This window comes from Cervus canadensis, chromosome 3, assembly GCF_019320065.1.
Source record: "Cervus canadensis isolate Bull #8, Minnesota chromosome 3, ASM1932006v1, whole genome shotgun sequence".
NCBI classification, from domain to species: Eukaryota; Metazoa; Chordata; class Mammalia; order Artiodactyla; family Cervidae; genus Cervus; species Cervus canadensis.
The window spans coordinates 87,062,458-87,089,211 of record NC_057388.1 but is presented as its reverse complement, the minus strand read 5'-3'; the positions used below and the strand labels follow the sequence as shown (position 1 = coordinate 87,089,211).

The 26,754-nt window shown below is 42.6% G+C and overlaps 1 protein-coding gene across 1 annotated transcript in view; it reads right to left on the bottom strand.

Annotated features, from left to right (window-relative positions):
- SND1 (staphylococcal nuclease and tudor domain containing 1) overlaps positions 1-26,754 on the bottom strand; it is a 411,508-nt gene that overhangs the window by 348,745 nt on the left and 36,009 nt on the right. Inside the window, exons 3-10 of the mRNA XM_043463642.1 lie at positions 25,303-25,423; positions 21,794-21,872; positions 18,968-19,128; positions 18,123-18,214; positions 17,346-17,504; positions 15,679-15,785; positions 12,958-13,048; positions 1,102-1,215 (exon numbers count right to left, since the gene is read on the bottom strand). Coding sequence (XP_043319577.1) covers positions 1,102-1,215; positions 12,958-13,048; positions 15,679-15,785; positions 17,346-17,504; positions 18,123-18,214; positions 18,968-19,128; positions 21,794-21,872; positions 25,303-25,423 — 924 coding nt within the window. The remainder of the gene's footprint in view (positions 1-1,101; positions 1,216-12,957; positions 13,049-15,678; positions 15,786-17,345; positions 17,505-18,122; positions 18,215-18,967; positions 19,129-21,793; positions 21,873-25,302; positions 25,424-26,754) is intronic.

Below are 26,754 nucleotides of genomic sequence, written 5' to 3'. Positions count from 1 at the left end.
GATTGGCCAGACATTCAAAGAATCCATCCTGTATGGATTTCTTATGCATGATTTGATTCAAAAGACAATCACAATATTTTTATTTTACTCTTATGGGCTGCCTATAAACTCTCACACAAATGAAAACGGGGCCTGAATTTCATCTCGTGAATGCACTGAGACACGGGTAAGTGGAAAACATGAGAAAAGCAAACTTCACATCTCTAAAACTACAAAAGGATACATTACAAAACCACATGACACCAAGTTCAACCGCACTGTTTAATTTGCCTGTGGCACCGGCTCTCCCCGAGGACCCAGTTCTACAACCAGTCCACACACTCACACACTTTAACTCTCAGGAGGCAAAAACAGGGGCTGGAAGAAATGTCTACAGAAACAAGACAGCCTAACAAACAAAAAAGTTCAACCACAATCCCTTTCCCCAATCTCTTATAAGTCGGAACAACAGAAAGAAAATGACCACAAAATTTAAAACAAAACTGCCTGCAGTTTTCATCCTAAGCATAATTTCTCAAATTGACATACCAAAATCGTACACATTGGCTAGCCAAGCACCCCTGCTGCCCAAAGACCCAGCAAACAGCACAGAACAGTGCAACTAATTATTCTAGTCACCACTTGGAAAAGATGAGTAACTGACCCAAGACAATATATATGTAAGTATATATATATATATATACATACCAAGATTTATTTCTTCCTAGAGCAAAAACACAGAGCAAATCAAAATGACCAGCAGAACAGGCCTTGCTATCATGCACGTGAGACACGGACCTTTCCTCTCCTTATCTTCAGAGAATAAGATCTCGTTAACAAGACTCATTCACCACCTAACATACACCAACCCTACCTTCTCTCAAGCCCCTTAGGAAGGAATGCCAGTGGGGCCCATCAAAATCAAAGGAGAGCAGTGAGTGTGGTTCAAGAGAAACAGTCTTGCCCAGGGGCAGCTAGGCTGCAAATACTAGGAAATCACACTTCGGTGATTTACACCATTGGTCTGTTAGGGTTCGCCTACACACGAACCACATCTAAATGATCGTCCAGCTCCTCCCTTTTGGTTTCAGAAAAGAGGTGCTGCTGCTTCTCTCGTCTCACCTGTGTATTCTCCCCCTCCAGTCTCGGTGGTCTGATGCTGGACAGGTGGATGGTTTTGTAGTCCCCGGAGTTCAGCTTCACGACAATGGCATCGGCATTCAGCACCTGCATCACCTGTGGGCGGCAAGAAGGCAGAAATGCTGAAACATGCCTCAACGGCCCAAACCCCGCAGCACGTGTGCTAAGGAGCAAGGCACGCCGGTCACAGGAAGAAGGCTGAGACCAACAGCCATTGGGATAGACCCAACATCATTCTTTACGGTACAACAATGTTGAAGGAAACTATCCTATTATTAGCAGACCTGAGAGATATGATGATTTCTCAGCAAGGCAGGATCTGTATCACTCAGAAAGATGGCCAAGCTTTTTTATCTTTTGCCCTGACCAAGATTTGTGGGGAACTACAAAGCTTAAGAACTGGAAATCTAGTCTCTACGTGCTACTGAAGATTTTCCTTGAAACAGGTTCTAAGTTAAAATCAAAATGCCTATCACAACATGATTCTACGAAAAGAGGCAAGGGCTGGATTAGGAGGTACCAGCACTAGACGAGAAAAAACCAAAATAGGACACCCCAACACAGAGCAGAAAAATCAAAGGCAAGTGAAGGGCAAAAAGTATTGTCATCTCAGCGTGTGAAAGGAGATGTTCCGTTGTTGATCTCACCGGCAGGAACGTTAGATTGCTAAGATATGACTTACTACTCTGGAAGCAACTACTCCGGAAGCCACCTTTTCAGAGCACTACTATGGGCATCTCTGTTTTGGAACCCAAAACAGTAACACTGGACCCCACTCTCAGCTAGTAACTAACTCCCAAGCTTTCGAGGATATCTATTCAACAGCAAAAGCACAAATATTCCTCTGTGGAGGTTATCAGAACACCCCACCAATGTGCACAGAATAAAATTTCCTCAAAACCACACTCAGAGTACATCAGGGTTATAACCAGACTTCATAATTCAGCCAGCAGTCTACAATTCACCCAATTATATTCAGAACTTGTTATTATAAGGCCATTTGGGGTTTTTGGTAAGTAACACTTTACTACAAGGAAGCTATTGACTACAAAACACAGTCACCATCCACTTCATCTGATGAATCAAAACCCACTCTCCCCGCCTTCAATCAGATCCCATCAGGAGCAAACAGGTAGCTGAACAAACTACAGGGTCAGCTGCCACCGTGAGGGAAGGCTTGCAAAAGTCCCCTCATCTTTTATATGTGAAACAAAAGGAGCTAGCGTCTCCTTCGCTGTGGTAGGTATCACACTGCTAAGAATCCTAAAGGAGCCTTCACCACCTATTCCCTGGAAGACTCACAACCTTTTACAACAGAATATACCCACTCGTTTGCAGACTCCTGCAAAAATGGCTAGCCTCTATCTTTTCCTGAGAACCAGCCAATCACACAGGAAAAAAAAAAAAAAAGAGTGATTTAAGGGACAATCTGAAGAAGGAGCAAAAAAGCAAAAACCAAGTGAGAAATTATACATGACAGGAAATAGCAGGAGGAAAGCGCCATCAAACAGAATGAATGAAAAAAAGAAAGATGACAGCTGGAATCAAGCTGTAAGTCCATGGAGGGCTGACTACCGCTAGTGGATGGGGAAGATAACCTGGGGTTTTCACACCATTAGTAATGGAAGCAGTATAGAGAAAAACAGGCTAGGGACCACAAGGGTAGTAAAGGTCTGAGAAAGAGCTCTATAGATTAGGAGACTCTTTGTGACCCCGTGGACTGTAGCCTACCAGGCTCCTCCATCCATAGGATTCTCCAGGTGAGAATACTGGAGCGGGTGGCCATTCCCTTCTCCAGGGGATCTTCCTGACCCAGGGATTGAACCCAGGTCTCCCACATTGCAGACAGATGCTTTACCCTCTGAGCTACCAGGGGAAGCCCCATGGATTAGGAGAGGGGGTAATTATTTTCAAGTTTCTACTAGGTCTAAGATTAACTTGCAAAACTTGAATGCAGCAAAAAACCAGGCTCAGATAACTACAGCCATTCTGCTATAACCTTTTTCTTAGAGTTGAGAATCACACAAAGGCTAACTAACACTAAAGCCCAGAGAGTCAGAGCCTCAAAACTCACCTGGCCAGAAAACCTTAGTGAAGCCCAAGGGTAATCAAAAGCATGATGTGTGGTCACATGAGGACCAAGCCAAGGTCAGAAATGATTACCTAGTACGGGTGGTTTTGGAACTCTCCAAAACAAAGACCCCCCTTACAGCAGCCCTATCATTTAAGTGCAGTACTAAAAATAGCCAAGATACAACCAAGCATGTGGATTCAGTAACTGAAAGAAAAAGAGTATATCTTGCTACCATTACCATCTAGACACATTAATGCCAAAGTAAAAATGCCTGCCATAATGGAATCTCCCTCACTCCCTAAAGACAGCAGCAGTGGCTTGGCCAACTGACCACAAGAGAAAGACCTCAGCTAATGATTTCCCTATCCTTCAAAATCCCACATGTATATGAAATGGATTAATGCAGAGGTCCCCCACCTTTTCAGCGCCAAAGATCAGTTTCGTAGAAGACAATTTTTCCACAGATCAAGAGTTGGGGGATGGTTTTGGAATGATTCAAGCACATTACATTTATTGCATACTTTATTTCTAATCTGATGTCACCGCTCATCTGACAGGAGGTACTAGTCCGTGGCACGGAGGTCGGGGACCCCTCGATTAAAAGCAGAGAGAGGTAGGGGAGGGGACCACGTGGCATCCACAGTTATACTGCCATCCCGCCTTCAAGCCAAAAATCCCATAAAGCCATACCAAGCACGACAGCTAGTACAGCGAACCAGTACTGCTCCTCCCTCCAGAGGAGGTACAGAACCACGGCCCAACAGACATCTCAACTGCACACACATCACGGGATTTCCAAATCTCAATGATGGATCAAGCTGCACCTTCCTCTCCCTCCAAAACCAACTCCTATTAAAATGTCCATTGCTGAAAACATAGGGAAGCTTCCTGTGATTAAGACATGAGAAATATCTAGACATTCTCTACACCCTAGTCATGCTCACAGAGAAATAAAACCAAGGAAAGTATCACAGCGCTCACACCTTTACCCTCTGATTACAGAATGTGAGGCTCGAAGTATACCCTGGTGACAAGTTACTGGTATTCGTCACCCCTTATAACATGTTAGCAGCCGCAGCAGCAGCGAGCGGCTTCTCGGAGCTGTAAATTTCAGGCCTCAGCAGCAGACTCTCTCTGCTCGGCATCTCCCTGATTAGCAACCTCCTCTTCAGGAACTGTGTGCTCTGACGCTGCCAGCTAAACGAGGCCTGCCTTCCTGGAGAAGCGGGGTGAGTGTGCCTATCTGTGCGTGTGTGCATGTAAGTGGGGTTTATGGGGTAAATTGTGCCATAGCTGTCCGGAGAACAAGCAGCTCCTGGGCAGAGACATGGAAGAAGCAATCAAACAGCAGTTACAGTCACACAGTGCAATAAGTAAAATGCAGAGTGGATTACCATCCAAAGCCTGCTTGTCAGCACCGTCAAAGGCCACATTTATAACAGTGATGTTTCTGATGGTGCTTTCCATCAGGGCAATTTGAAGTATGCCCACATCATCGCTCACCTCCTCATACGACTGACCTCGAGTCCACACACACACACCCCTACTGACCACATGTTCCAAGAGCAGAATCTACACAGAATAAAAGGTCACTAGCTGGACTCCAGATGCAAGACCTAAACCCAATCCCCTCTGCATTTCTTAGAGCCCAACTGCAAAAGGAAAAATGAGAGGCTTAATTTAATGACAACACAGCGCAGGGTAAGGGCTGCCACAGGTCAGGAGAACGGCAGAGCGCTGTCGGAGGGAGGGGACATCTGGCCATCACCCTGGCCTCCTGCCACATCCCCCCATCTGCGGCGCCCGTCTACAGAGCTGAGCAAAGGGCTGCTGATGCTCAGCTTCTCAAACCTGCAGCATCTCTGAGACACAGAAAGACCCTCAGGACAGCCCCAAACACAACCCACAGTCCTCCCACAGCTGCCGAGGTGATCAGCACCGGACAGAAAGGAAAGGAACAGCCGCTCAAACAGGGCTTCTACAGGCACCACCTGTGAGCGCCCTTGATGGGGCCACTGGAAAGGGGACACCAAACACCCTTCTTACTCTCTTAACTCAGGACATGGCTGCTTCTCCTGCTTCCCCAGCTTTCATCTGCCAGGTCTGTTCTCCCCAAGCTAAACCTGGAAGCATCAGTGAATCAACACTGCAGTGGGGGATATCAGGAGCACCCCACCCTATCTCAGCGATGACCATGGCTCCCCACACAGCCCCCAGAAAACCCCAGCTACCACCCTGCATCCTCACAAGATACGAAGCACAACTTGCTGAGGCCAATACCCTTAGGTACCTAAGCCCGAGTCAACAAACTGGATGCTCTAATAGGTACTTAAAAGGAAGCCAGGCGTCAGACGAATTCCCATAGAGGAGTAGCCTACAAAATACCCGACCTACACTCCTCGTAACTGTCAAGGTCATCAAAAGCAAAGAAAATCTGAGAAACTACCAAATCCAAGAGGAGCCTAACAAGATCTGACAACTAAATTTAGCATGCTATTGAGGATGAGATTCTGGAACAGAAAACGGACATCAGAGGAAAGCTAAGAAAATCTGACTAAAGTATAGACTTCAGTTGGTAATATATCAATACCAGTAATTACTTATAATCAATGTGCCATAATCTTGTCAGATAATAATAGGGGAAACTGGGGGTGGGGGGCCACTAACGTAGGAACTCTGTAGCATCTGCCAATTTTTCTGTAAATCTAAAACTGTTCTAAACAAGTCTCAATTTTAAAAGTAGGTAAATGTTTACAAATGTTTTCTAAATTAACCATTTTCTTATCAGCAAATTAGTTTGCTAACTTAAGCAACAAACCAAGTCTTGACCTCTTTTTGGTTTAAGAGGGCCACCTTCCTAACCAGAAAGAACATCCCCAGAACTTCTTTTTCATCTGAAAGCCACATGACCAAACCAAAGATCAAGGGAGTAGCTAGTCATTTTTGTTCTCTCCATATTACCAAACAAGAACATAAAAGTCTAGACAAAAACACTAAGTACCCTTGCTTAAAACCATCTGTGTGCTCATCTGAGCTCATGCTCAGTCACTCAGTCGTGTCTGACTCCTTACAACCCCGTGGACTGCAGCCCGCCAGGCTCCTCTGTCCATGGGATTCTCCAGGCAAGAATACTGGAGTGGGTTGCCATTTCCTCCTCCAGGGGATATTCCCGACCCAAGATCAAACCCACGTCTCCTTCGTCTCCTGCTTTAACAGGCGGATTCTTTACCACTGAGCCACCATCTGAGAAGACATGGTAATGAACTCCATACAAAGCCATGACATTTTTGAACAGCAAAAAATCAGCAGGGTCAAACCAAATAGGTACCGGTGCCCCACCCATGGACAGCTCATAACCTGACCTCCAAAACTGGACACGGTCAACAGTATCACACAGCTAACTAAGGGTTCTCCCAGTCGAAGCCCCAGAGGGTAAGCTCCTTGAGACAGAAACCACTTCTCATTCTTTTGCATCTTCTCAAAGCACCTAGTTCGGGGCTCTGTTGGTTAAGCAATCAGCTGGAACAGAGAACCAAGCTGGCTGCCTCTATCTAACCAGGCTGGGCAGGGAGAAGACTCAGCCCCCTCGCCCCACCCCCAAGTGTTATTCAGGTCTGTGAAATCTGCAAGGCCCAAGCATCCAGCAGCAGGGACAGGGAAGCCAAGCCACGTGCTCAAGGGACCATATGGCTACAAACAGCACAGATCAGCTAAAACGCCACAGGGAAGGCAAGCAGGAAACTGGCAAGCCACGACAGGCACAAAAGTCTCAAGCAGGCTCAGCTAATCGCTGTGAAGTGAACATGTCTCTCTGCTAACCTGGAGAGACAAGGAGAACGTTCCCTAGCACTGCCTTCCTTAAGAGAAGAACACAAACCAGTCTTGCAGTGCCCCGTGTATCCAGAGAACACTTGGCTGAGTTTCAAGTTTCTCAGGAGTAGGACTCTTGGCCAACACTCCCACCTCCAGCTTTGCATCAGTTCCAGAAGTCACCCAGAGGGTCCCAGGGGCACAAAGTTAGAGTTCATAGGTCACCTTTAGCAGGCTTTTTAGCTATTTAGCTGTTCTCTGTAAAATTACGAACCCAGGTCTCCGGCATTGTAGGCAGATTCTTTATTATCTGAGCCACCAGAGAAGCCCAAAAATACTGGAGTAGGTAGCCTGTCCTTCTCCAGGGGATCTTCTTGAACCAGGAATCGAACGAGGGTCACCTGCATTGCAGGCAGATTCTACCAGCTGAGCTACCAGGGAATAAATTAATACCTAGGAGACAGTGGTCCTCTCTCCAGTAGGCACTCTATTTGTTTAGGCCTTATGGTCACACCAGCCTCAGAGCAGAATCCTTCAGCAAAAATTTGCAGGACTGCCAGACTATGTTCAGGAAAGCCCAACGCACCTTAGGACCTTTTTAGGTTTCCTTGCAAGAGTAGTTCTGTCATTAACAAATGTTTTAAATTAGGCAAAATAACTACAAAACTGCCGCTGGGTTCTAGCTTGGGAAAAGAAAGCATCTTCCCTTTTACATTTAATGCTGACATCTTGTGTTCTACAATAGAGTTTGGCATACTATGGCCAAGGGCCCACCACTTGCTCTTGTAAATAAAGCTTCATTGGAACACAGACACACCCATTCATTACGCATTACCAATAGCTGATTTCTTGCTATAGTGGTAGAATTGTAGAGTTGCAAAGAGACTATATGGCCCAGAAAGACTAAAATATTTACTATTATGGTCCTTTAAGAAAATGGTGGTCAAGCTCTGTTCTAACAACATATTTTAAAATGAACACACATGGGATATACACTAGTTGCCAATGTCTGGGGAGCTATTTGGCAAATATACTCCAAAATACTTCTAAGGAAATAACTGCCACTTAGGCAGAGATTTATTCCATTTATTAAATAATGGAAAAGTGATAAATGACATGAATAATGACCTACTGGGGACTAGTTAAATAAATTATGATGCAGCCTTACAATGGAACACAAGGAACAAAAAAGAAAGTTCATGTATTTACTTTGTTACCCTCCCTAAATACTTCTACACAAAAATAAAAGGTTTGAGGGGCTGTTTTTTCATTTTGCTTTGTCCTGTTGTTTGCCAAAGCCTGAAAGGACAAAGATAATGAGAGAGAAGAATATAGCAACAAAACTTGGAAGCTGGAAAGCAGAAGAATGAGTGGTAACTGACTCTACAGACTCAGGAAAGCTAAACCCTGAGCTAGTGGTGAGAAAAGAAAAGTCTTTCTGATTTATACTGCAGACTTCCCCTACTCACCAAGAGTGAGAAACTATCAAATCAGGGATCTCGAGGGGGAATGAAAATAAGGCCCAAAACTAGGACTGTTTTAAAATGTAAGAAGCACCTGGATTTCAAAATGGAGACACTAAATCCCATACTGCTTCTAAACCAGTGTTGAATACCTAAATTTCATACTGCTCCTAAACCAGTGCTGAATACCTCATTCTTTGAGAGACCACCAGAGGTTACCAGATATCTAAAGAAAGTCTCTAATATGGAAAAGAAGAGATCAAAATAACCAATCAGAATTAAAAACAACTGAAGAGAACACAGACTATACAGGGAGAGAAAAATCTTTAACAAATTATTGTTAATTCCTGAAATCCTAACAGATGATATTCATCTCTGAAATGTTATTTTTTAATAGCACTAAGAGAAACATTCAGAGAACAAAGGAAGCTTTTAGAAATTAAAACACAGCATGATAAAATATCTGATAGAAGAGATGAGAGATAAACATGAAGGTATCTAGAAAGAAGAAAAAACAAAAAAATGGAAAATAGTAAGAAAAAATTAGGACTAGTCCATGAAGTTAAACATCCAAACAGAAATTCTAGAAAAAGAGCAGAGAAACTAGATGGAAACCAACAACAAAAGAGTTAAAATTTAATTTTTAATATGGTTTAATTTTTAAACCACAACATGATCACACATGGATAAGCAAAGCACATCATTGTGAAATTTCAGAATAAAGAATTTGCTAAGAGCTTATAGAAATAAAAAACACAGCACTGGGATGGGAGATCAGAATGATTTCAGGCCACTAAAGAAATAAAGAAAGAAAGAAAACAAACAAAAACTCCTAACAAATAAAAGTGGAGCAATGCTTTCATAATTCTAAAAGAAAATAGCTTCTAACAAAATTCTATACCCATCTAAACTATCAAATGTAATAACAGAGTAGACATGAACAGTTTCAAAAAATCTACCTTCTAAGCACTCTTTTCCAAGAAGCTAACAGAATGTGTGTCACCAAAACAAAGTAGTAAATCATAACGAAGCCGTAAGAGTCAGCAAACAGCTCCAATCCAGGAGTGAGGCAAAGAAAAACTCAAGATAATGGTAAAGAAATCCAAAGAAGACACCTTTATAAAAGGAAAAAGAAGAACTAAACTAAACTAGACTGTTACAGGCCACAAGGCTCCTGGCAAGTACTATGGAAAAAGATAAAAATAATGACCTGAATCATGTCTTGAGAAAAGATTTGAACAGACGACAGAACGTGGGGGTTGAATTAATAAGTACATAAAAGATATATACATAAAATTTAAAAATTAACTCCAGGAAAAACAAAAAATCATGCAGGAAACGAAAAGCAGTCATAACATGCTATATATCTCGGAAGTGATTAGCATTTACAAAGTAAACACTGAATATTAACTGAGCCAGAATTATGATATAGTCTTATTAGAAGGCACGGAGAAAAGTACATGCAGACCCATGTGTGAAAAAACCAAATCCTCATCTTCCATGGTGTGAAGAAAAAGGGGTTACGCCTGAAAAATTAGGAGCAAGCAATTGAAGATTTTATTCAAAGACGTGGATTAGCCAAGAGTTGAAAATGGTTGCCTCAAGTGAGAGGGAAATAAAACAGTACACTTCTCTTAAGAAGCCCACAGAGTTCTTTAAAAATATCTACGCAAAAAACTTAGAGTTAAAATTTGTCAAATCCTTCACTAATCTAACCTGCTATGGTTGGTATTAGATATATTCCTATAAGAAAGTGTGCCTGTAAGACTGTATGTAGCCTGCTAAATTAGTCGTCTCATTTTGTCCAAAGTTAAGGAAATTCAGGTGTAATAAAGTCACTGACATCAGAACTCCAAAAGTAAATAAAATTTAAAAAAAATAATAAAAATGTCTACATGTTAAAAGTAAAAACTTACCAACTTAAAAATTATATACAAAAGAATACAAGTCAGTACTATTCAAACAGTGACTGCCAGTCTACAATGAGATAAGGCGCTTGTACCAGAACATAAATCAACTACATCACCGAGAACATTGCTGACATTTTTTCCATAGCAAGACCTTCTTGATGAAAGCAGCAAGGCCTTGATTTACATTCTGGCTCAAGTTCCTTATATCATATCAAACCATTCTGAGGAGGACTGCTATAGGTCAAAGGTTAGCAGACTTTTTCTGTAAAGGGCCAGATAACAAATACTTTAGGCTTTGCAGGCCATATGGTCTCTGTCACAACTTCTCACCTCTGCCACAATACCACAAAAACAGTTCCAGACAACATGTAAACGAAGAGACGTGGCTATGTTCCAATTTACTCATGACACTGAAATTTGAATTTCATGTAATTCTAACGTGCCACAAACCCTTCTTTCTATGTAAAATCCAATCTTAGTTCACAGACCACACAAAAACAATGGTGGGCCATATTTGGCCCATGGGCCAGTTTGCCAACACCCACAATTGACAGTATGATCAACTTTTTCTTTCATAGTAATTTCATCTAGTAAGTGTGTTTTTCCTCCTTTTTGTGCTTTTTCCTGTTTTAAAAACAAAAATAATCCTGAAGGATTTAAAAAATTCAGTGAAAACCTTTTTCTCTCTACTCTCTGAATAGGCCTATATCTGAATGACCTAAATTTATGTTTAGGATACTACAGGATCCTTAATCAGATGGCTTTTATAGAGATATTCTCCTCTATTCTGGCATTGTAAAAAATAAAACTTCATTGTAATTAAAAAAAAAAAAAAAGGCTCACTTTGTTTTAAAACAAAAAAAAGACAAAAATAGATCCTGAGATCCTGGATTTTTTCAAAATGGAAGGAATGTTCTATATGTCCTAAAGCTCTCCTTTCTCAAGTTACCAATAAAATCATACTCAGGATAAATGTAAAGCCGCTGGCTCAATCATCTAATTCTTTAGATGAAGAATTTTTCTTCAGCAGTGCCTTAGTTTCCCAAGTAACCAAGACCCAAAACCCTTCCAAATCTAGGTAGGTTTCTCTACCAATTCAGTTTCAACTGAGGAGGGGCAGGTAGGGACAGGACAGTGTAATGAGACTCTCCCAAGAGTCATCTGTATCACTGGAATTGTGATGATGGTGAAAAATGGAAGGCCTGCCTCCTTGATGAGTGAATGGTCATGCTTTCCTTGTGTAGCTATGTCCTTCTACAGCCTTAGGACAGATTACAGGAAAACATAAACACAAATAAATTCCAATCGGCAGAGCAGCTATGTCCAAGTTCCCAAGCTGGTGTGGGCCTCACACAAAGAAGCAGCAGTCCATTCTGATCTGCATCAAGATGTGAAAGATACATATGAAGAATCCAATCATGAGCTCCTTCAACTAACGTCCACTGAAAGGCACGACTACAGTTAACCCGACAGCTGGGGTAGAGACAGACCGTCTACTCGAAGAGGAAAGGGGCCGATTGAGCGCTCCGTGACCTACTGCTTTGGGCATCATAAAAAAGAAAGTGAAGAACTCCAGTCAACTCCTTGGAGACTTGTTAAAATTTTACCATTCTAAGAGAAAGCATTCCAAAATTTTTCAGGCTGACAGTGCCACCTAGTGGCTCTCCACCTTAAACTCACCGTTGGACATTTAGGACAGTCACTTCTCAGTCCAAGGATATGGATATTTAACTATTTTAAGTCCATTATGACAAAGCTTCCAGCATGTCTTGCCAAAAGTAAAAATAAGTTAAAAACATTAGCAATTTTGGGAAAGCGAGGTCTACTATAGGTTCTACCACTCAAAGTACCAAACCCCGAGATGAAGTTTTTTCAAAAAAACACTTTTACAGCACTGCTGCTGGATCCAAACAATCTATTCGGTAGTTCAGTTCCCTTCAGAGAAATCCATCCCAGCAAAGTGGAGAGCCCTCAGAAAAACACATCACAATAGAAAAAATTCAAAACCACAAAAACATTCCACATTAGAAAAAAATAAAAAACCACAAGAGTCTCAAACCAGAAAGAAGAGAAATTTGAGGTCTTATACCCTTGGGCATAAGAAATCTAACAGAGGGAGCTCCCTGGTGATCCAGTCATTAGGACTCAGCGCTTTCACTGCCATGGCTGGGATTCAAGTCCTGGTGGGAACTAAGATCCTGCAAGCCGCGCAGCACAAGCAGGAAAAAAAAAAAAAGGCAAGTGAGAAAGAAAGAAAGCAATCTAAGAGAACGGCATTTGCTAAGCAGACAGACAGAACCTCCAGCATATAAGAGATTTCAAAGGGTCAAGGTGCACAATTTTAACCCATGAATTTCTAATGAAGTTATGCAAATCTACAGCAGAAATTTATGTTCTTATAGTTTCCAAGTTCCTTACAACAAACACACCCGTGCAGGCAATCACACACACACATATGCACGCATCAGTGCTTTGCCTTTCAAGAGAAAGGCTTCAGCCCTTGACTGATTATTCAGATCTCTGTATTATCACTAGCCTGACAGCGTGCACAGTGCAGCGCCAGATGCTGAGAATGACTCACCTTGGCAACAAACTGTTTGTCCTTTTGGTCCAAATTAGCAGTGGGAGCCACGTAGTCTCTCCATATTCTCAGCCTGCGCTCCTTGGCAAACCTGGCAACAAAGCAAGGATTCAGATCACTCAGCGGGACTAGGGCAGCGACGGAATCCACCACCATCACAGGAGCAAACGGCACAAAACCCTATCTCACAGACAAGGCACCCAGGAGAAAAGGCTTATCAGACCAGCACAAAGTGTGACCGCCACAAGGAAAACTATACAGCAGCTGAAACAATCCCACACGCATATATGCCATAAACCCACGGCTGACAGGCTGGGGTCTGGATACACCCTTTCTCAAGCCTGGAAGGTAGAAGTCCATCTTGCTAACTAGCTCTTTGGCGTATCAAGTACCTCTCAAGTGATCCCTAAATGCCAGGCGCTGGGGTGACAGAGTAACGGCTCTCTTAAGTGGGAGGGAAGAGCGCACACATCTAACAAAAGTATTTTTTAAGACATAAGCCTGCTCACTTCTATTTGAATTATAAAAAGGTTGTTGTTCACTCAGTCAAGTCTGACTCTTCGCGACCCCGTGGACTGCAGCACACCAGGCTTCCCTGTCCTTCAGTATCTCCCGGAGTTTGCTCAACCTCATATCCATTGAGTCGGTGATGCTACAAAGACTGAGTAGGACATAGTCATTGTGCTCTGAGTTTATTGTTTGATTATGAAAGACAAACATTCTTCAAAAACAAAAGAGCACTGTGACCTCCTCCCTGGTCCAGTGGTTAAGACTCCATGCTGCCAGTGCAGGGGACATGGGTTCAATTCCTAGTCAGGGAACTAAGATCCCATGTGCTACACAGAGTGGCCAAAAGATAAAAAAATAAAAAATAAATTAAATGAATGTATAAGGAAATATTTAAATATATAAAAAGGTTATTAGCTACCCAAATCCCATGTGGAAAACATGAACAAAATGGTCACTATAGTGCATCTAATGAGGAAGAAAAAGGGACAATAATCCAATAGAATTTAAACAAAAGTTAAAAAATCATGTTGGTAAACATTTTTTTAGAGTACAAAGCCCAGAAAAGACTTTTTGAGTCAGAGTAAGAGAGGGACAGGGAATATGTGCAAAGATTTACATATATACATACACACACACACATATATTTTCTATCAGTGAAAAACTGTCAAAGTATTTATTTAGAAATAAAAGGATGTAGGGCAAAGGAACTATTAAACTGTTATTTCTGAAAATGGTATTGCGCTTTTCAAAGCAGTGCTAAAATGTGAAAAGACAAAAACAGCATGTTGTAGTTGTAAAAGCACGTGAAATACCTCAACAGAGATTTACCGACAATGCAAGCAAGTTCTAACACAGCATGCAAAACAGTAGGCAAGTAATCATATCATTGAAATATGATCTGCATTCCTTGGTCTAAATCTGTTTTTTAATGATGAGCCATCTTAAAAATCTCCTGTAGATGTTATAAAACATGTAGAAACTACTGTCACTGTAACTCACTTTCTTCAAAGAGAGGAAGGAACTTAAAGAATGCAAAAAGAATCATCAACCAAAATAATAATTTAGAAAAATAGACCTACAGGATTTTCTGAACAATGGCAACAACAACAAAAAAAACTGAGCATCACAAAATAATCAGAAATATTTGGAAAGCTGTGCTCGATACGCGTTTTGTATCTTTTGAATTTAACTGTGGAACATAAAAAGACTAAACAATGTATACAATCACTGTGTTTTTTCCAAGCACCTACCTTTGTCAGGTATGCCATATTAAATGGCCCAGATTAAAATCTATTTTTACAAACAGTTCTAAGTATTTCTGCTTACAAGTAGAGAAGGCTATAAGAGACCTAAGAAAGGAGAAATTCAATTCATGTTCTTGCACACCTCTTCGTTGTACACCTCAAAGGCAAAAAACTGTAAATTGTATGACTCTGAAATAAACCACACAGGCTTGAGTGGAATGGCACCAGTGGTCCTGGCCTTCTACCTAAACGTATCCTGGGAGGTAGTGGGTGTGACTTTATGAACATGATATCATTTCTATTCATCTATCTGCTTCATTTTTTTCCACCTGGAGACTCAAGTTCACCTATACCTGGAAACACCTGAAATGGCCACTGATCTTTGGCATATCCACTATCATTTTTCTAGAAATCAGTTACTGCTCCATCTGCTTTAACTACGGGGTACCCAGCCAAAAACACGACACCTTACAGTTGTATTAGCATTTATAACTCCAGCATACAGTTCAATAAATTAGGGCATCAGGCTTTGTAGCAACATTGGATAGTCCTATTTAGGGACCCACAGGCTCTGTCTTTCCATCATACACTTGGCTCCAGCCTGCACGTCAGGAAGGGGCCGGTAAGTTATTTCACTGTCCTCAAATAAGCCTCAAGTTTATTTCACTTCAAATGCCTAAAACCTGAAATTTAAGCGAGAGGCTTGGAAAAAAAAGTGAAATGAAAACATTAATAAAGCAAATCAGGTGACCAATAATGTTTGAGTGAAAAATCAGTAGACCGCCCTGAATTAGACTGAACCCAGAGATTGTAAGCCAGTCACTCCTCTACAAGATCCCAGTTTCTTCTGGCATTTCCCCAGTCCTGTACATTGATGTGGCTGGGTGAGAGAAGATCCCGAGGTTCCTTCCCCTGGAGTCCCCTACACCAAGATCCTTGGCTAGAAGGCTTCCGTGACAGGCCTTACCTCTCAGCTGCCCTCAGCTTTTCTGCGCCCCGTGTGTAGACTGCAATAGACCAATCCACACAGCGGGCAAAACCTTCCTTCAGGAGGAGCTCTGTGATGTTGCCGTTCTAAAAAATAAGGCAGGCACAGATTAGATTCTGTTGCAAGGGAATCCGTTTCCCTTGATTTCTGACGTGATTAACATAGCCACAATCTATTTTGTAGTTAAAAAAAAAAAATGAAGTAGAGTCATTTCTCTCATAAAGAAACCAGCCCTATGAGGGCAGACGCTGTTCTGTGACTCCCTTCAACAGCCCTGGCTTCATATCCCCACAGCACCCAACACAGTAACTCGCGCTTAACAGGGTAGGATAAATGTCAGTGGCATTGAATGGAATCGGCATTTCAACAGCTCTTCTTGTGGACAGAGGATGTTAATCTTCAGTAGAGATTATACCTTCTTATTTCCTTCCCTGAGATCAGCATTTACTCCCCTTTTCATAAGGGGAGAGCCAAAGAACAGGCTGAGTAAGGGAATAACTACAGTTACATTTTGCCCCGTGAATTACAATTCACATTCGACAGTGACGCAGAGCCATCTGGCAGGGCCCCGGCAGACAGCAAGCACTTCAGAAGAAATAGACATGACCTTGGCACATTCCAAACCAAGCCTCCCAGCCTTCCACAACTGCCATCATGGAAGAATTCTCTAGCCAAAGAAGAACGGTAGTTTATTGTGGTACTGGATACGGGTTACAATGACAATCTATTTAAACTTGGGTGTTAAAAAGCAATTTCCCATCCAAAATATCCCACCTACCAAAGTATACACTAGGGTAAAACTCCCAGTAGTCAGAACTACAAGATCTTAACATACTTCCTACTCAAAAGCAGCATTAGGCAGCAATTGAATAAGGCCTGAGACACAGTTTTTCCAAAGGAATGTTTCCTCATGACAGTCCTACCCATATAGTAAGTCCCCTACAAGTGAACCTTCAAGTCTCAAACTTTCAATGATGTGAACGTGCGTTTGCACGTCCAGCCATGCAAGTGAGTTCACGAGTGCGGCGTGCACTGTCATGTGCGTGCATCCTCCACAAGCAGTTGCGCTTCTGTGCACTTTACTGTACAAGGTACAGGAGTACAGTAACTTCATTTCAAGCCCAGCATATCTGGAAAAAGCATAGAAGCCAGCAGCATATAGCCAACTGTGTTACTTGGGTACCAAGGCTAACTTTGTTGTACTTACAAACAAATTAGACCTAACAAATACACTCTGAGAACTGAGCTCCTTCCTCTGTAGGGGACTTACTGTACTCCAAACAGCTAACCTACTTGCAAACCTCAGCAATCCCATTCTACAAGTTCCACTGCCACTTCTTAACTGATGTGGCAACCTCCTACCTTTCTTACTGGCAATCTGTAGGACTAGCATCTGGGAAAATAAGTGCAAGCGTCCTTCCTCACAACTGAGATTAGTTTTCTAAAAGTACAAAGTTGCAAATCTGTCCAATTCTATCAGAGAACGGATAACTCCCTAAAAAGGTCTCAAAGTCAGTAGATGATAACCCTACCAAGATATTTCAATGGCTCCTAAACACAAAGAGGAAGAACAGAAGTCAAATGCACCTCTTCAAACCCCAAGGGGACCCCCACCCCACATGGTCCAGTCTGCCAGGCTCACTCACCGGGTGCAGGATTGTACCCAGAATGTTCTGGTTGTGGCAGCTCTCCAGGATGATCTGGACGTCTCTCTGAAGCAGTCGAGACTCAGTAAAAAATTTGGCTTCTGCAGCAAAAGGCTCTGGTGTTTCACTTCCATCTGCTTCCCGTCGAAAAGTTGGGCACTAAAGGACAAGTGAGGCGGGTGCATGGGTGCTGGGCAAGCTCAGCCCACAGGGAACAGTCCAAACAGCACAAACCCACAAAGCTGGGCTGGGAAAGGTGTCTAATCAGGTCTTCCAGCCCTCCTAAAAACACACTGATAAAAAGCAACTGGAAATATCATCCTCTTAGACTTCTTGGTAAAGCAAAATAAAACTCACGACAACATGGGGAAAATCATTAATTACACTTGAAAATGACCCCTTGCCAAGAAGAGACTCACCAGTGTCTCGCTTTAAGTCCCTGATTTTTTTTTTTAATCAAAATGGTTATTTTACATTAAGACAACACACTCAGCAAACTTTGCGTGTGCATACCTAGTTGCTCAGTCTTTGTGATCCCATGGACTGGCTTCCCATCCCCTCCTCTGTAGGTTTAAACCATCTCTGCACAGCCCACTCCAAACAGACTCTGAGTACTTAAAAAAGTCTTATTTGATCTAAATAGAACTGCACCACTGCAAAGTTTAAAGTACTCCAGTCAATGTTAATGGCCCATACTAAAAAGAAATGGTATGTATGAAGTCCCCCCAACACTGAACACTTCCAGGAACCACCCCGTAGCCCAGCGTATGAGCTGACCTTGATCCCTGACAGCATGACCGTGACCAGGTAGTAATCGGGCAGGAGCAGGGCCCTGACCACACTGCCGTCCCGCACGTGCTCGATGATAGCTGCAGGACAGAACGAACGGCTTGAGTGAAACAGGTCGTGCCAAGGACAAACAACGCCCCCATCAAACTGCCCGGAGCACAGTTCCTCTTCCCAAATCCCAAGAAATCCCCACCCTGGGAGATGACGAAGCACTGGCAGATCACAAGTGTTCACACAGACTCCTGCCCAAGCTATTCCAGGAGGATTTGGTTCAAACCAACTGTACATCTTTTGAACCTTCTGGGACCTCTTGGCTCATACCTAAGCTCTGTTATCCATAAGCCAGGTTGCTCATCTGTATACTGAGTGCCTGGCAAAAACTAACAATAATTCAGGATCGGTAATCATTTTATTTTACTGAGTCTGCAAGTTAATAAGGTCTCAAAGTAGAACTGAGAACTATATAGTGTGTGTGGGGGCGTGTGTGCATGCATAAATGTTTAGATATATAAAGAATACATATTTCTACCTTGAAGTTTTAGAGGTGGTATTTAGAGATAGCCATTTTTTAGAGAAAACAGGAAGATCCCCCACGTGCAAAATTACCAGCAATTTACTACTCTGTAGCAGCAAAGGACTATTCTCTGCAAAATACATTTGATCCCTATATGAACTGGATGAAAGCTCCCTTCCAAAATACCATGGTGTTGTTCTACCCTTAACAATTCTCCATGGGTACTAAAGTAGAATCTGCTTTATTAATCTCAAGGAGCTCAACAGCAAATAGAGAGAAATCACCCTGAGTCATATCTGTCTTTCCCCGACAGCCTCACCGTTGACAGGTTTCTGGTGGTGGGAGTCCACGAAGTGCCTTGGGTTCTCAATGGTATACTTGAGGTCCCGGATAGTATGTGAACCGTTCCCCTCACTCCACATCCCTTTCTTAGCTGCTTTCGCTTGCTCCTCACATTCCGCAAGCCGGTTCTGCTCAGGACTGGGACGTGAAAAAGAAGAAATAAGTGTGGTTAATGAGTTCACAAGAGAAATAACAGGGTCATCTTTGACTCTGGGTTTCTACAGCATCTTCTCTGTTTGGAAAAAACCAAAGCAACTGTTTCAGACCCAGGCCTGTAACCAGAAACCTATCTGGAGTGCAACTTCCAGACTCCAGATTTATTCCCTCCAATAGAAGACTCAATTGTAACAGCATTTAATGAGAATATCTGCAGACCACTCTTCTCAGTACTGCCACCATGAGTGATTACAACAGAACAAGTTGGTGGCTTACAAGGGAGCCACTCCAGGTAGGAGAGTTTCATTTAACCACCCTAGATTCAGGAACTAGAATCCAGGCAGACCTCAGCCAGATGCAGTACAGCAAAAGTGACTAAGAATCACCCTTATTCCCTGTCATCTGCAGAACAGGACTGGGGAATACAGAACAAATATCGTTATTACAGACAGTGTCACCCCAACACTACTTACACTTGCCATAAGGCCAGCTAAGCAAAAGGAGTTTGAAGATGGAAGACTCTTTCATCAGACAAGAAACCAAACTATGCACAAGAGCAGTAACCCAGTAGATAGACCACTCACCCCCCGCCTCCAAAAAAAAAAAAAAAAGCCATCAAAAACAACCAAACCCAGAAATGGCTCTACTCTTCACTCTCTCATCTGAATTTGAGCTGAAGTGAACACTGGAAAGGCTTTCCACGATGTCAACACCTCGTTCCATCAACAGGTATCTAGAGAAATTGACCCTCCCACCTTGATCGGTAGGGATTTTCAACAGGGAGCATGACCTACAATTTCTCAAACCAGAAGTCTTCGGTATGGCTCTTTCCCTCCTCCCCATTAAAAAAAGAAGAAAAAAAAAAAAAGACAATTATCATCTTCAGAGATCCAAATTTTCTGTCAGAATTTGACGGGGGCGGGGAGGGGTGGAATATAGCTTGAGATAGAAGCAAAAACACTGAAACTGAGAAAAGAAGTCAAGACAACTTTGGCGTAAAAAAAGACTGGGACTCCTGGAGGGATTTCTTTGTTGAGGTGGTACAATACTGCTGTAGGCTTTTTTATAATTCTTCATTCTGGCTGCAAACTGGATTCCAAAAAACATTACAACGGTAAAAATGCCAGCAACTGTCCTTAAAATACAGCTTCAGCGTGCTTCCATACACAGCACCTAAGACAAGTGTCAAAATTCAGCAAACTCCCACGTGCTCACTCACACTCCAATCATTAGCTCCAGCCAACGACTCTATTTTGAGTTGGAAAGGATCAGAGAACTACAGGATGAATGACTTGATCACAAAGAAGGATGCAAATTGTACATGTTGGCCTTTGCTCGTCCCTCTCATTGGCATAGTTCGCGCAAATATTTATCTAAAGCTTCTCCTACAGTCACAGTCGTAATACAGCACGGACTTAATGATTTAAACAGCAGGAGTTCCCTGACCTTCCGTAGTCAGGACTTGGCACTTTCACTGCTGTGGCCCAGGTTCAATCCTTGGTCAGGGAACTAAGATTCCATAAGCCATTTCGGCCAAAAAAATAATAGCCAAACAGCATCCAAATTACTGATGCAGATTATCACTTTTCCGATGTGCACTTTTCAGATTCGCACTTTTAATGTGCTAAACAAAGCCAGCTGCAACTCCCATCCTTCTGAGGAGCCAACACTGGTGAACTTGAACCTGACATATGCCCTATAAACCTGACATTGAAGTCACTCAGTCGTGTCTGACTCTTTGTGACCCCACAGACTCTAGCCCACCAGGCTCCTCTGGCCATGGAATTTCCCAGGCAAGAATACTGTAGTGGGCTGCCATTTCTTTCTCCAGGGGATCTTTCCAATACAAGGATCGAACCAGGGTCTCCTGCATTGCAGGCAGATTCTTTACCATCTGAGTCACCTGGAAGTCCATAAACCTAATACTCATTTCTAATGAATTCACACTGCTATTAACAACAAACACATTTACCTTATTACTTAAGTATCTACAGATCCATAAGCCAAAACAGACATAAGAGGCTTTGGAGAGACAGAAATTTTCCCTGAAAACAGAACCACTCAGCCCCTGTCAGTTTTCCTATATGCCAAGCAGCAGATGTTGCTTTGAATTTTATTTATTCGCTCTGCTTTATTCTGCATTTACTTATTCCTTGTATACCTGATATAATATTGTACATCTATTTGTTGATCGGTTTGTTGTTTGTCTCCCGGTTAAACTGTTAGAAGCTAAGTGTCTTTGTTCACTGCTATATGCACAGTGCCTAGAACATAGCCTGGCATACATGCTCAACAAATATTTGGGGATGGATAGATAAATACTCTGGAACCGAATATCAGGGGTATAAGAAACAAGCCTACTGACTCTTATGATATGAAGCACAGCACTTCTTTGTTGCCAAGCAAAGAAGTTTTTGATTACACATACCAAATGCCATTCACGAATGCTGAGAAACCTCCTCATTCAGAACAATACACACCTACACCTGGGCAGGAATGTTCTAGAAGCCAGGAGAACCCCAGATGTTACCCATTTTATGTCAGGGGGCAGGAATGAAAATGCATCAAAGCGAGTGCAGAATCCACTCCCCCAGCTCTCACGGTGGAGCGGAGGAAGTTGAGGGTCAGGAGAGCAGCGCAGACTCACTTGTTAGCTCTCATGCCTTCTCTCCGGGTGGCCAAGCCCTCTGCAACCAGCGATTCTGCAATGTTTTCCCCATTGGTATCTGAGAAGGAAAAAAAAGAGACATGAATCTTGGGTCTAAATCCATCTCCAATAGCAAAAAGGCTCTTAATGGGACCACTTTCACCCTCAGCTCTTCAAGGAATAATGTTATCCACTAACTGGACAAGGCAGCAGGCTGGGGTTGGGTTTTTCAGAAAAACCTCTTCTCCCTCAAAATGTCTCATCTCTAGGACCCAGAGGTCGATACATCTTCTCTGGACTTATTTCTTAGTGTATCTCCCGAGCCAAAGGCAATCTCAGGAACTCCAGGAGACTGACGGGAAAGCAAGGCTCAAGCAGCAGCCGGGGAGAGGATAAATAACACTGACCTAAGGAGGAGAGGCTGGTGCCCAATACAAACGCTGCCACTTCACAGGTCTCTCAGCACCTCAGTACACATACTCACCTATAAAATGGGAAGAGAACCTGACTAGATGGGTTCTCATGGGAATTCAATGTGTGTAAATCGTCAAGTGCAGTGCCAAGCACACAGCAGGAATTAAACCAACAGAATCCAAAAAATAAAAATAAAAAATAAAACAACAGAATGCAAAGGCAGCCCCACACCTGGACAATCAGACAGCAGAGGCACTTAACATGGCCCATTTACATTTTACACCAGAGTCCAGGCCCTCTCAGGATGTCCTATTCTCTGCTCCAGCAGGCCACCAAGACAAGCTACATCATTTGATAAACACACTCTCGTGTCCTAAAGAGATGCAAGGGAGAGAATCCAGACTTCCAATCTCACACAGCAGCCTTCAGAGCAGGCAAGAAAAATGAAGTGAAACAAAAAACACAACCCGATTAGGCTCCACCTGGGCACCAGGACCATTAATTGCATTTCCATGCTACTGAAAAAGCTTTTAGGCTAGGTGTATTCTTAAATCTCTGCTTGTCAGCCAACACGATAAAAGAAGACATCTATGAGGGAATCACCACATAAAAATCTTTAATATAGCAGAGAACAAGCTCCTCGATAAACTGAAACACAGCAGTCTAGCTGATAGGTAACATCAGCGTAGAATAAAATTCTGTAAGATTTATATTCAGTATGCCATGCATTCATTGAATTCTGCAAGCAACAAGAAGTCTACATACTAGGCCCAAACCCAACCTAAATGCCCTGCCATTAGCCTTGTCCAAATTTCTGAGGCAAATCGTAAGCCCCTTTTTCTACCACACACACAAAAGGCTGAGATGAATGCTGTTCATACAAAGAAAGTTCAGGTTCTGAAGATGAAAGCGAATCACAAGAACCTTTGCACTGGAGTGACTGCTGAGGCCAGACACAGACGCACACAGCTATCTGCCATCAATAAATATTACACTGAATCTTTCAGAGCAACAGGAATAATCCCACAGAGTGGGAAGTCAAAAGGAAGAACTCCACAATTACGGGGAAAGTTAAGCAGTAAGGTGTCAACAGGTCAGTGCGTAGAAAGAATGAAGGCAAGGTACAATGAAGGTCAACGGCCATAAAACCAGTTGGTTAACAGCAAACCCAATAGCTCTACTTCCTTGGCACAGAGCACAAAGGGCTGTTGGCTGGCTCATTTCTAAATGAGTTGATTGCTCCTTCAAAAGGGAGAAAAACAAAATTCTCTGGACCAAGAGAAGGCAACAAAATGTGATGGACAGAGTACTGAAAATGGGGAATCTGTAGGACAAAGATACGTTACTCACTTATTACTAATCAAAGTACAAATTTGATCAAGTTACAATTGAGGCTGGTATTCAGAATAGGTGGGTGACTGTATTTATCCCACAATTTGAAGATTAATCAATCATCTCTCCCTTTAAAAAAAAAATAAGTTCTAGGTTAACCACAAATTCTCATATTCTATTATTCTCCTCCATCATAAAAAGAGTATTCACAGGAGAATTCCCTGGAGGTCCAGTAGTTACACCCCTATACTCTCACTGCTAGGGTCCCAAGTTCAATCTCTGCTTAGAGAACTAAGATCCCACAAGCTGTGCAGCACAGCCAAAAACAAACAAACAAAAAAACCCCAGTACTCATGTAAATAAGAATTTACTGCACGGCACACGGAATTATATTCTGTATCCTGTCATAGTCTATAATGGAAAAGAATCAGAAGCTACATACCTGAAACATAATACTGTAAGTCAACTATAGTTAAATGAATATTTCAATCCATCTACATATAGCAAAAAAAAAAAAAAAGAGTAGCCACAAAATAGGATAAATGTATGAATGCTAATTAATTAGCGAAAGCACTGTTTCATTGCAGTTGGCACTGAGAGTCAGTCAAAATATCCGTGTGAAAATATTAAACTTTAAGCCATTAAGCGGTTGAAACTGAAAGATGAAGATAATTTCAAAATTACTCTTAGTAAATACTTATCAATCATCTCCTATGTGCCAGGTTCTATCAAATCGAACAGTAACACACTAAATTTATAAAATTTAACATACTAAATTTAACACACTCAATTATATCCACTCTGTCATGTGGGTCAGTTTAGAAAGCCAATTTCTAAATACAACTTTAAATTTTAAATGGCAGTGCCCCTTAGCAACCAAGCCCATGTGCCACAACTACTGAGCTCTCACTCTGGAGCCTGTGCTCTGCAACAAGAGAAACCACCTCAATGAGACGTCTGTATACCACAACAAAGGAGTAGTTGTGCTCATCACAACTAGAGAAAGCCCACGCAACAACAAAGACCCTGCGCATCTGAAAATATTAAATAAATAAATAAAATTAAATTTCAAATGGCAGCTACAGTTGAACAGCTACACCACAGGCGTATCTGTGTGCACACACAAACATATTTACTGAGTGCATACTCTGTCCTTGGAGAAGGAAACAGCAACCCACTCCAGTATTCCTGCCTGGAGAGTCCCATAGACAGAGGACCCTGGTGGGCTACAGTCCATGGGGTCACAAAGAGTCAGACATGACTTAGAGACTAAAAACAAATAGAGTACACGGTAGAAGAGCCAGGAACCCACATCATACCACTCCGAAACCTGTGTTCTTTCCACTCCATTACAAATCATGTGGTCTGCAAAAAAACCACAAGCCCTAAACAAATCCTATTTTCTTAAAGAGAAAAGAAAGGCGAAGAAAAGCCACAAGACAGATAAAGGAAATAGAAGATGCAATAGGAAATCTATAGGAATTCAATTAGCACCCTGACCTAGAAGCACAGAGCCAATGAGTTTGATGGGCTGATGGCCCACATATGGAGAAAACGAATACTACATGGTACACACACATCTAAACCGAGGCAGGAAAGCGGGCACAGGGTGAACAAGGAGCAGGTGTATCAGGGCCGTTCCTCTGCACCTACGTACCCTGAGCTCTGCACCCTCCTAGTGAGACCCCACAGCCGACCGTCCAGAGCCACCTCCACCAGGTGAAAACTGATCTTGGGAGAAACTTTCCCCCTTTGCTACTCACCTTTTCCAAGGTAGATCATGCCATACTCTCGCCCCTGCGGAGTCTTGTTTTCTATCGTGAAGCATACTTCTTTCCCAATCAGCTTCTTCCGAAGGAACTCTCGAGCAGGAAACGCCCAAGGCTGAAAGACAGAACCATCACGATCAGGAGCCAGGCCGTTTTCACACTGCACAATCATCACCCAAGCAACTTCACCCCTTCAACAACCCGGCAACGCACTAGGCCCTGAGGAGGAAGTAAAAATGAAACACACAGCCCAGCTCACACATTTAGAGGGCTCCTGAAAAATGAAAGTCTAATTGTTGGTGCAACTTGCACCAGCCCAAAAAACAGGCACCATGGTTTCCCAGGAACCAGCACTAGGACTTTCCCCACCTCCATCACTGTCTATTCAGAACTACAGTTTACTTCTTATTTGGTAACAGGCCCTGGTAAGGGATCAGCTTGACAACAGTGATTCTTTCCTATCACCCGTTTAAGACCCTGACACAGGGCTGAGCCACATATCCACAGTGGGTACAAATAGAGCCCCCATGTGATTTTAAGATGCTGTGCAAAAGGATGGTTTTGCCTCATCACTTTGGGGATGGTACAGACAAAGGGAGATGTCTCTTCAGAAGAAGCCCTGTTGCAGTCAGGGGTGACTAGCACCTGAATTTACAGTCTGGACCTAGCTCGGTGCCCTAAGTTTCCTTAGAACAGAAATGAGGAAGGAGAGGGTAAGAGTTCAAGGAGGACATGATCTGCAGAAGTTCACGGGCAGAAACAGTTAACATGTAAAAGGGCAGGGTGGTATACAATATGCACGGGCTACTACCTCCTGGAGCCCCAGAACATGGGCTCTGCATAGTAAAGGCAAAACAGTCCATCACTGACTGGAAAAGGAAGTGTCTGCCTACCTTCTCAGTCCATGAAGATTATTCCACGGGGTGAGCCAAGAAGCTTTTCTAGAAGAAAAACATCCATGACTTCCCAGAAACCAGAAGCCAATTTAAAGGTGGCAGTCCACCAACCTGCTGGGCCCGTGTTCACAAAACCAGTACTGTCAGCCAACACCAACTGTGGACAGTTCTGGGAAGAACTAATCCTGAGTAAGTGCTCTTCAAGACACAAAAACAAGCCTACTCACTCACTTAACGCACTCTTCTCAAAGCACCAATAAGCAAAAGAGCCAACCACTCAAAGGCAATTCGGAGTTCACCATATTTTTATCTCCTGTTTCCACCCTTTTTGTCCCACACCATAATAATGGAAGCAGATACCTGTAACCAAAGAGAGTCTCATGACTGATAATGAGCCCAAATACCAGCCACATCACAAAAACAAGTACTAAACCAATTAACAGAGCCTTGTACATTTTTATCACCTTAGTGATTCACTTACTCTAAAAACATCCTCGGCCATAGATCGAATGTCTAGGCTTCAGTTTTTGTGGGTTTTTTTTTAGGCTTC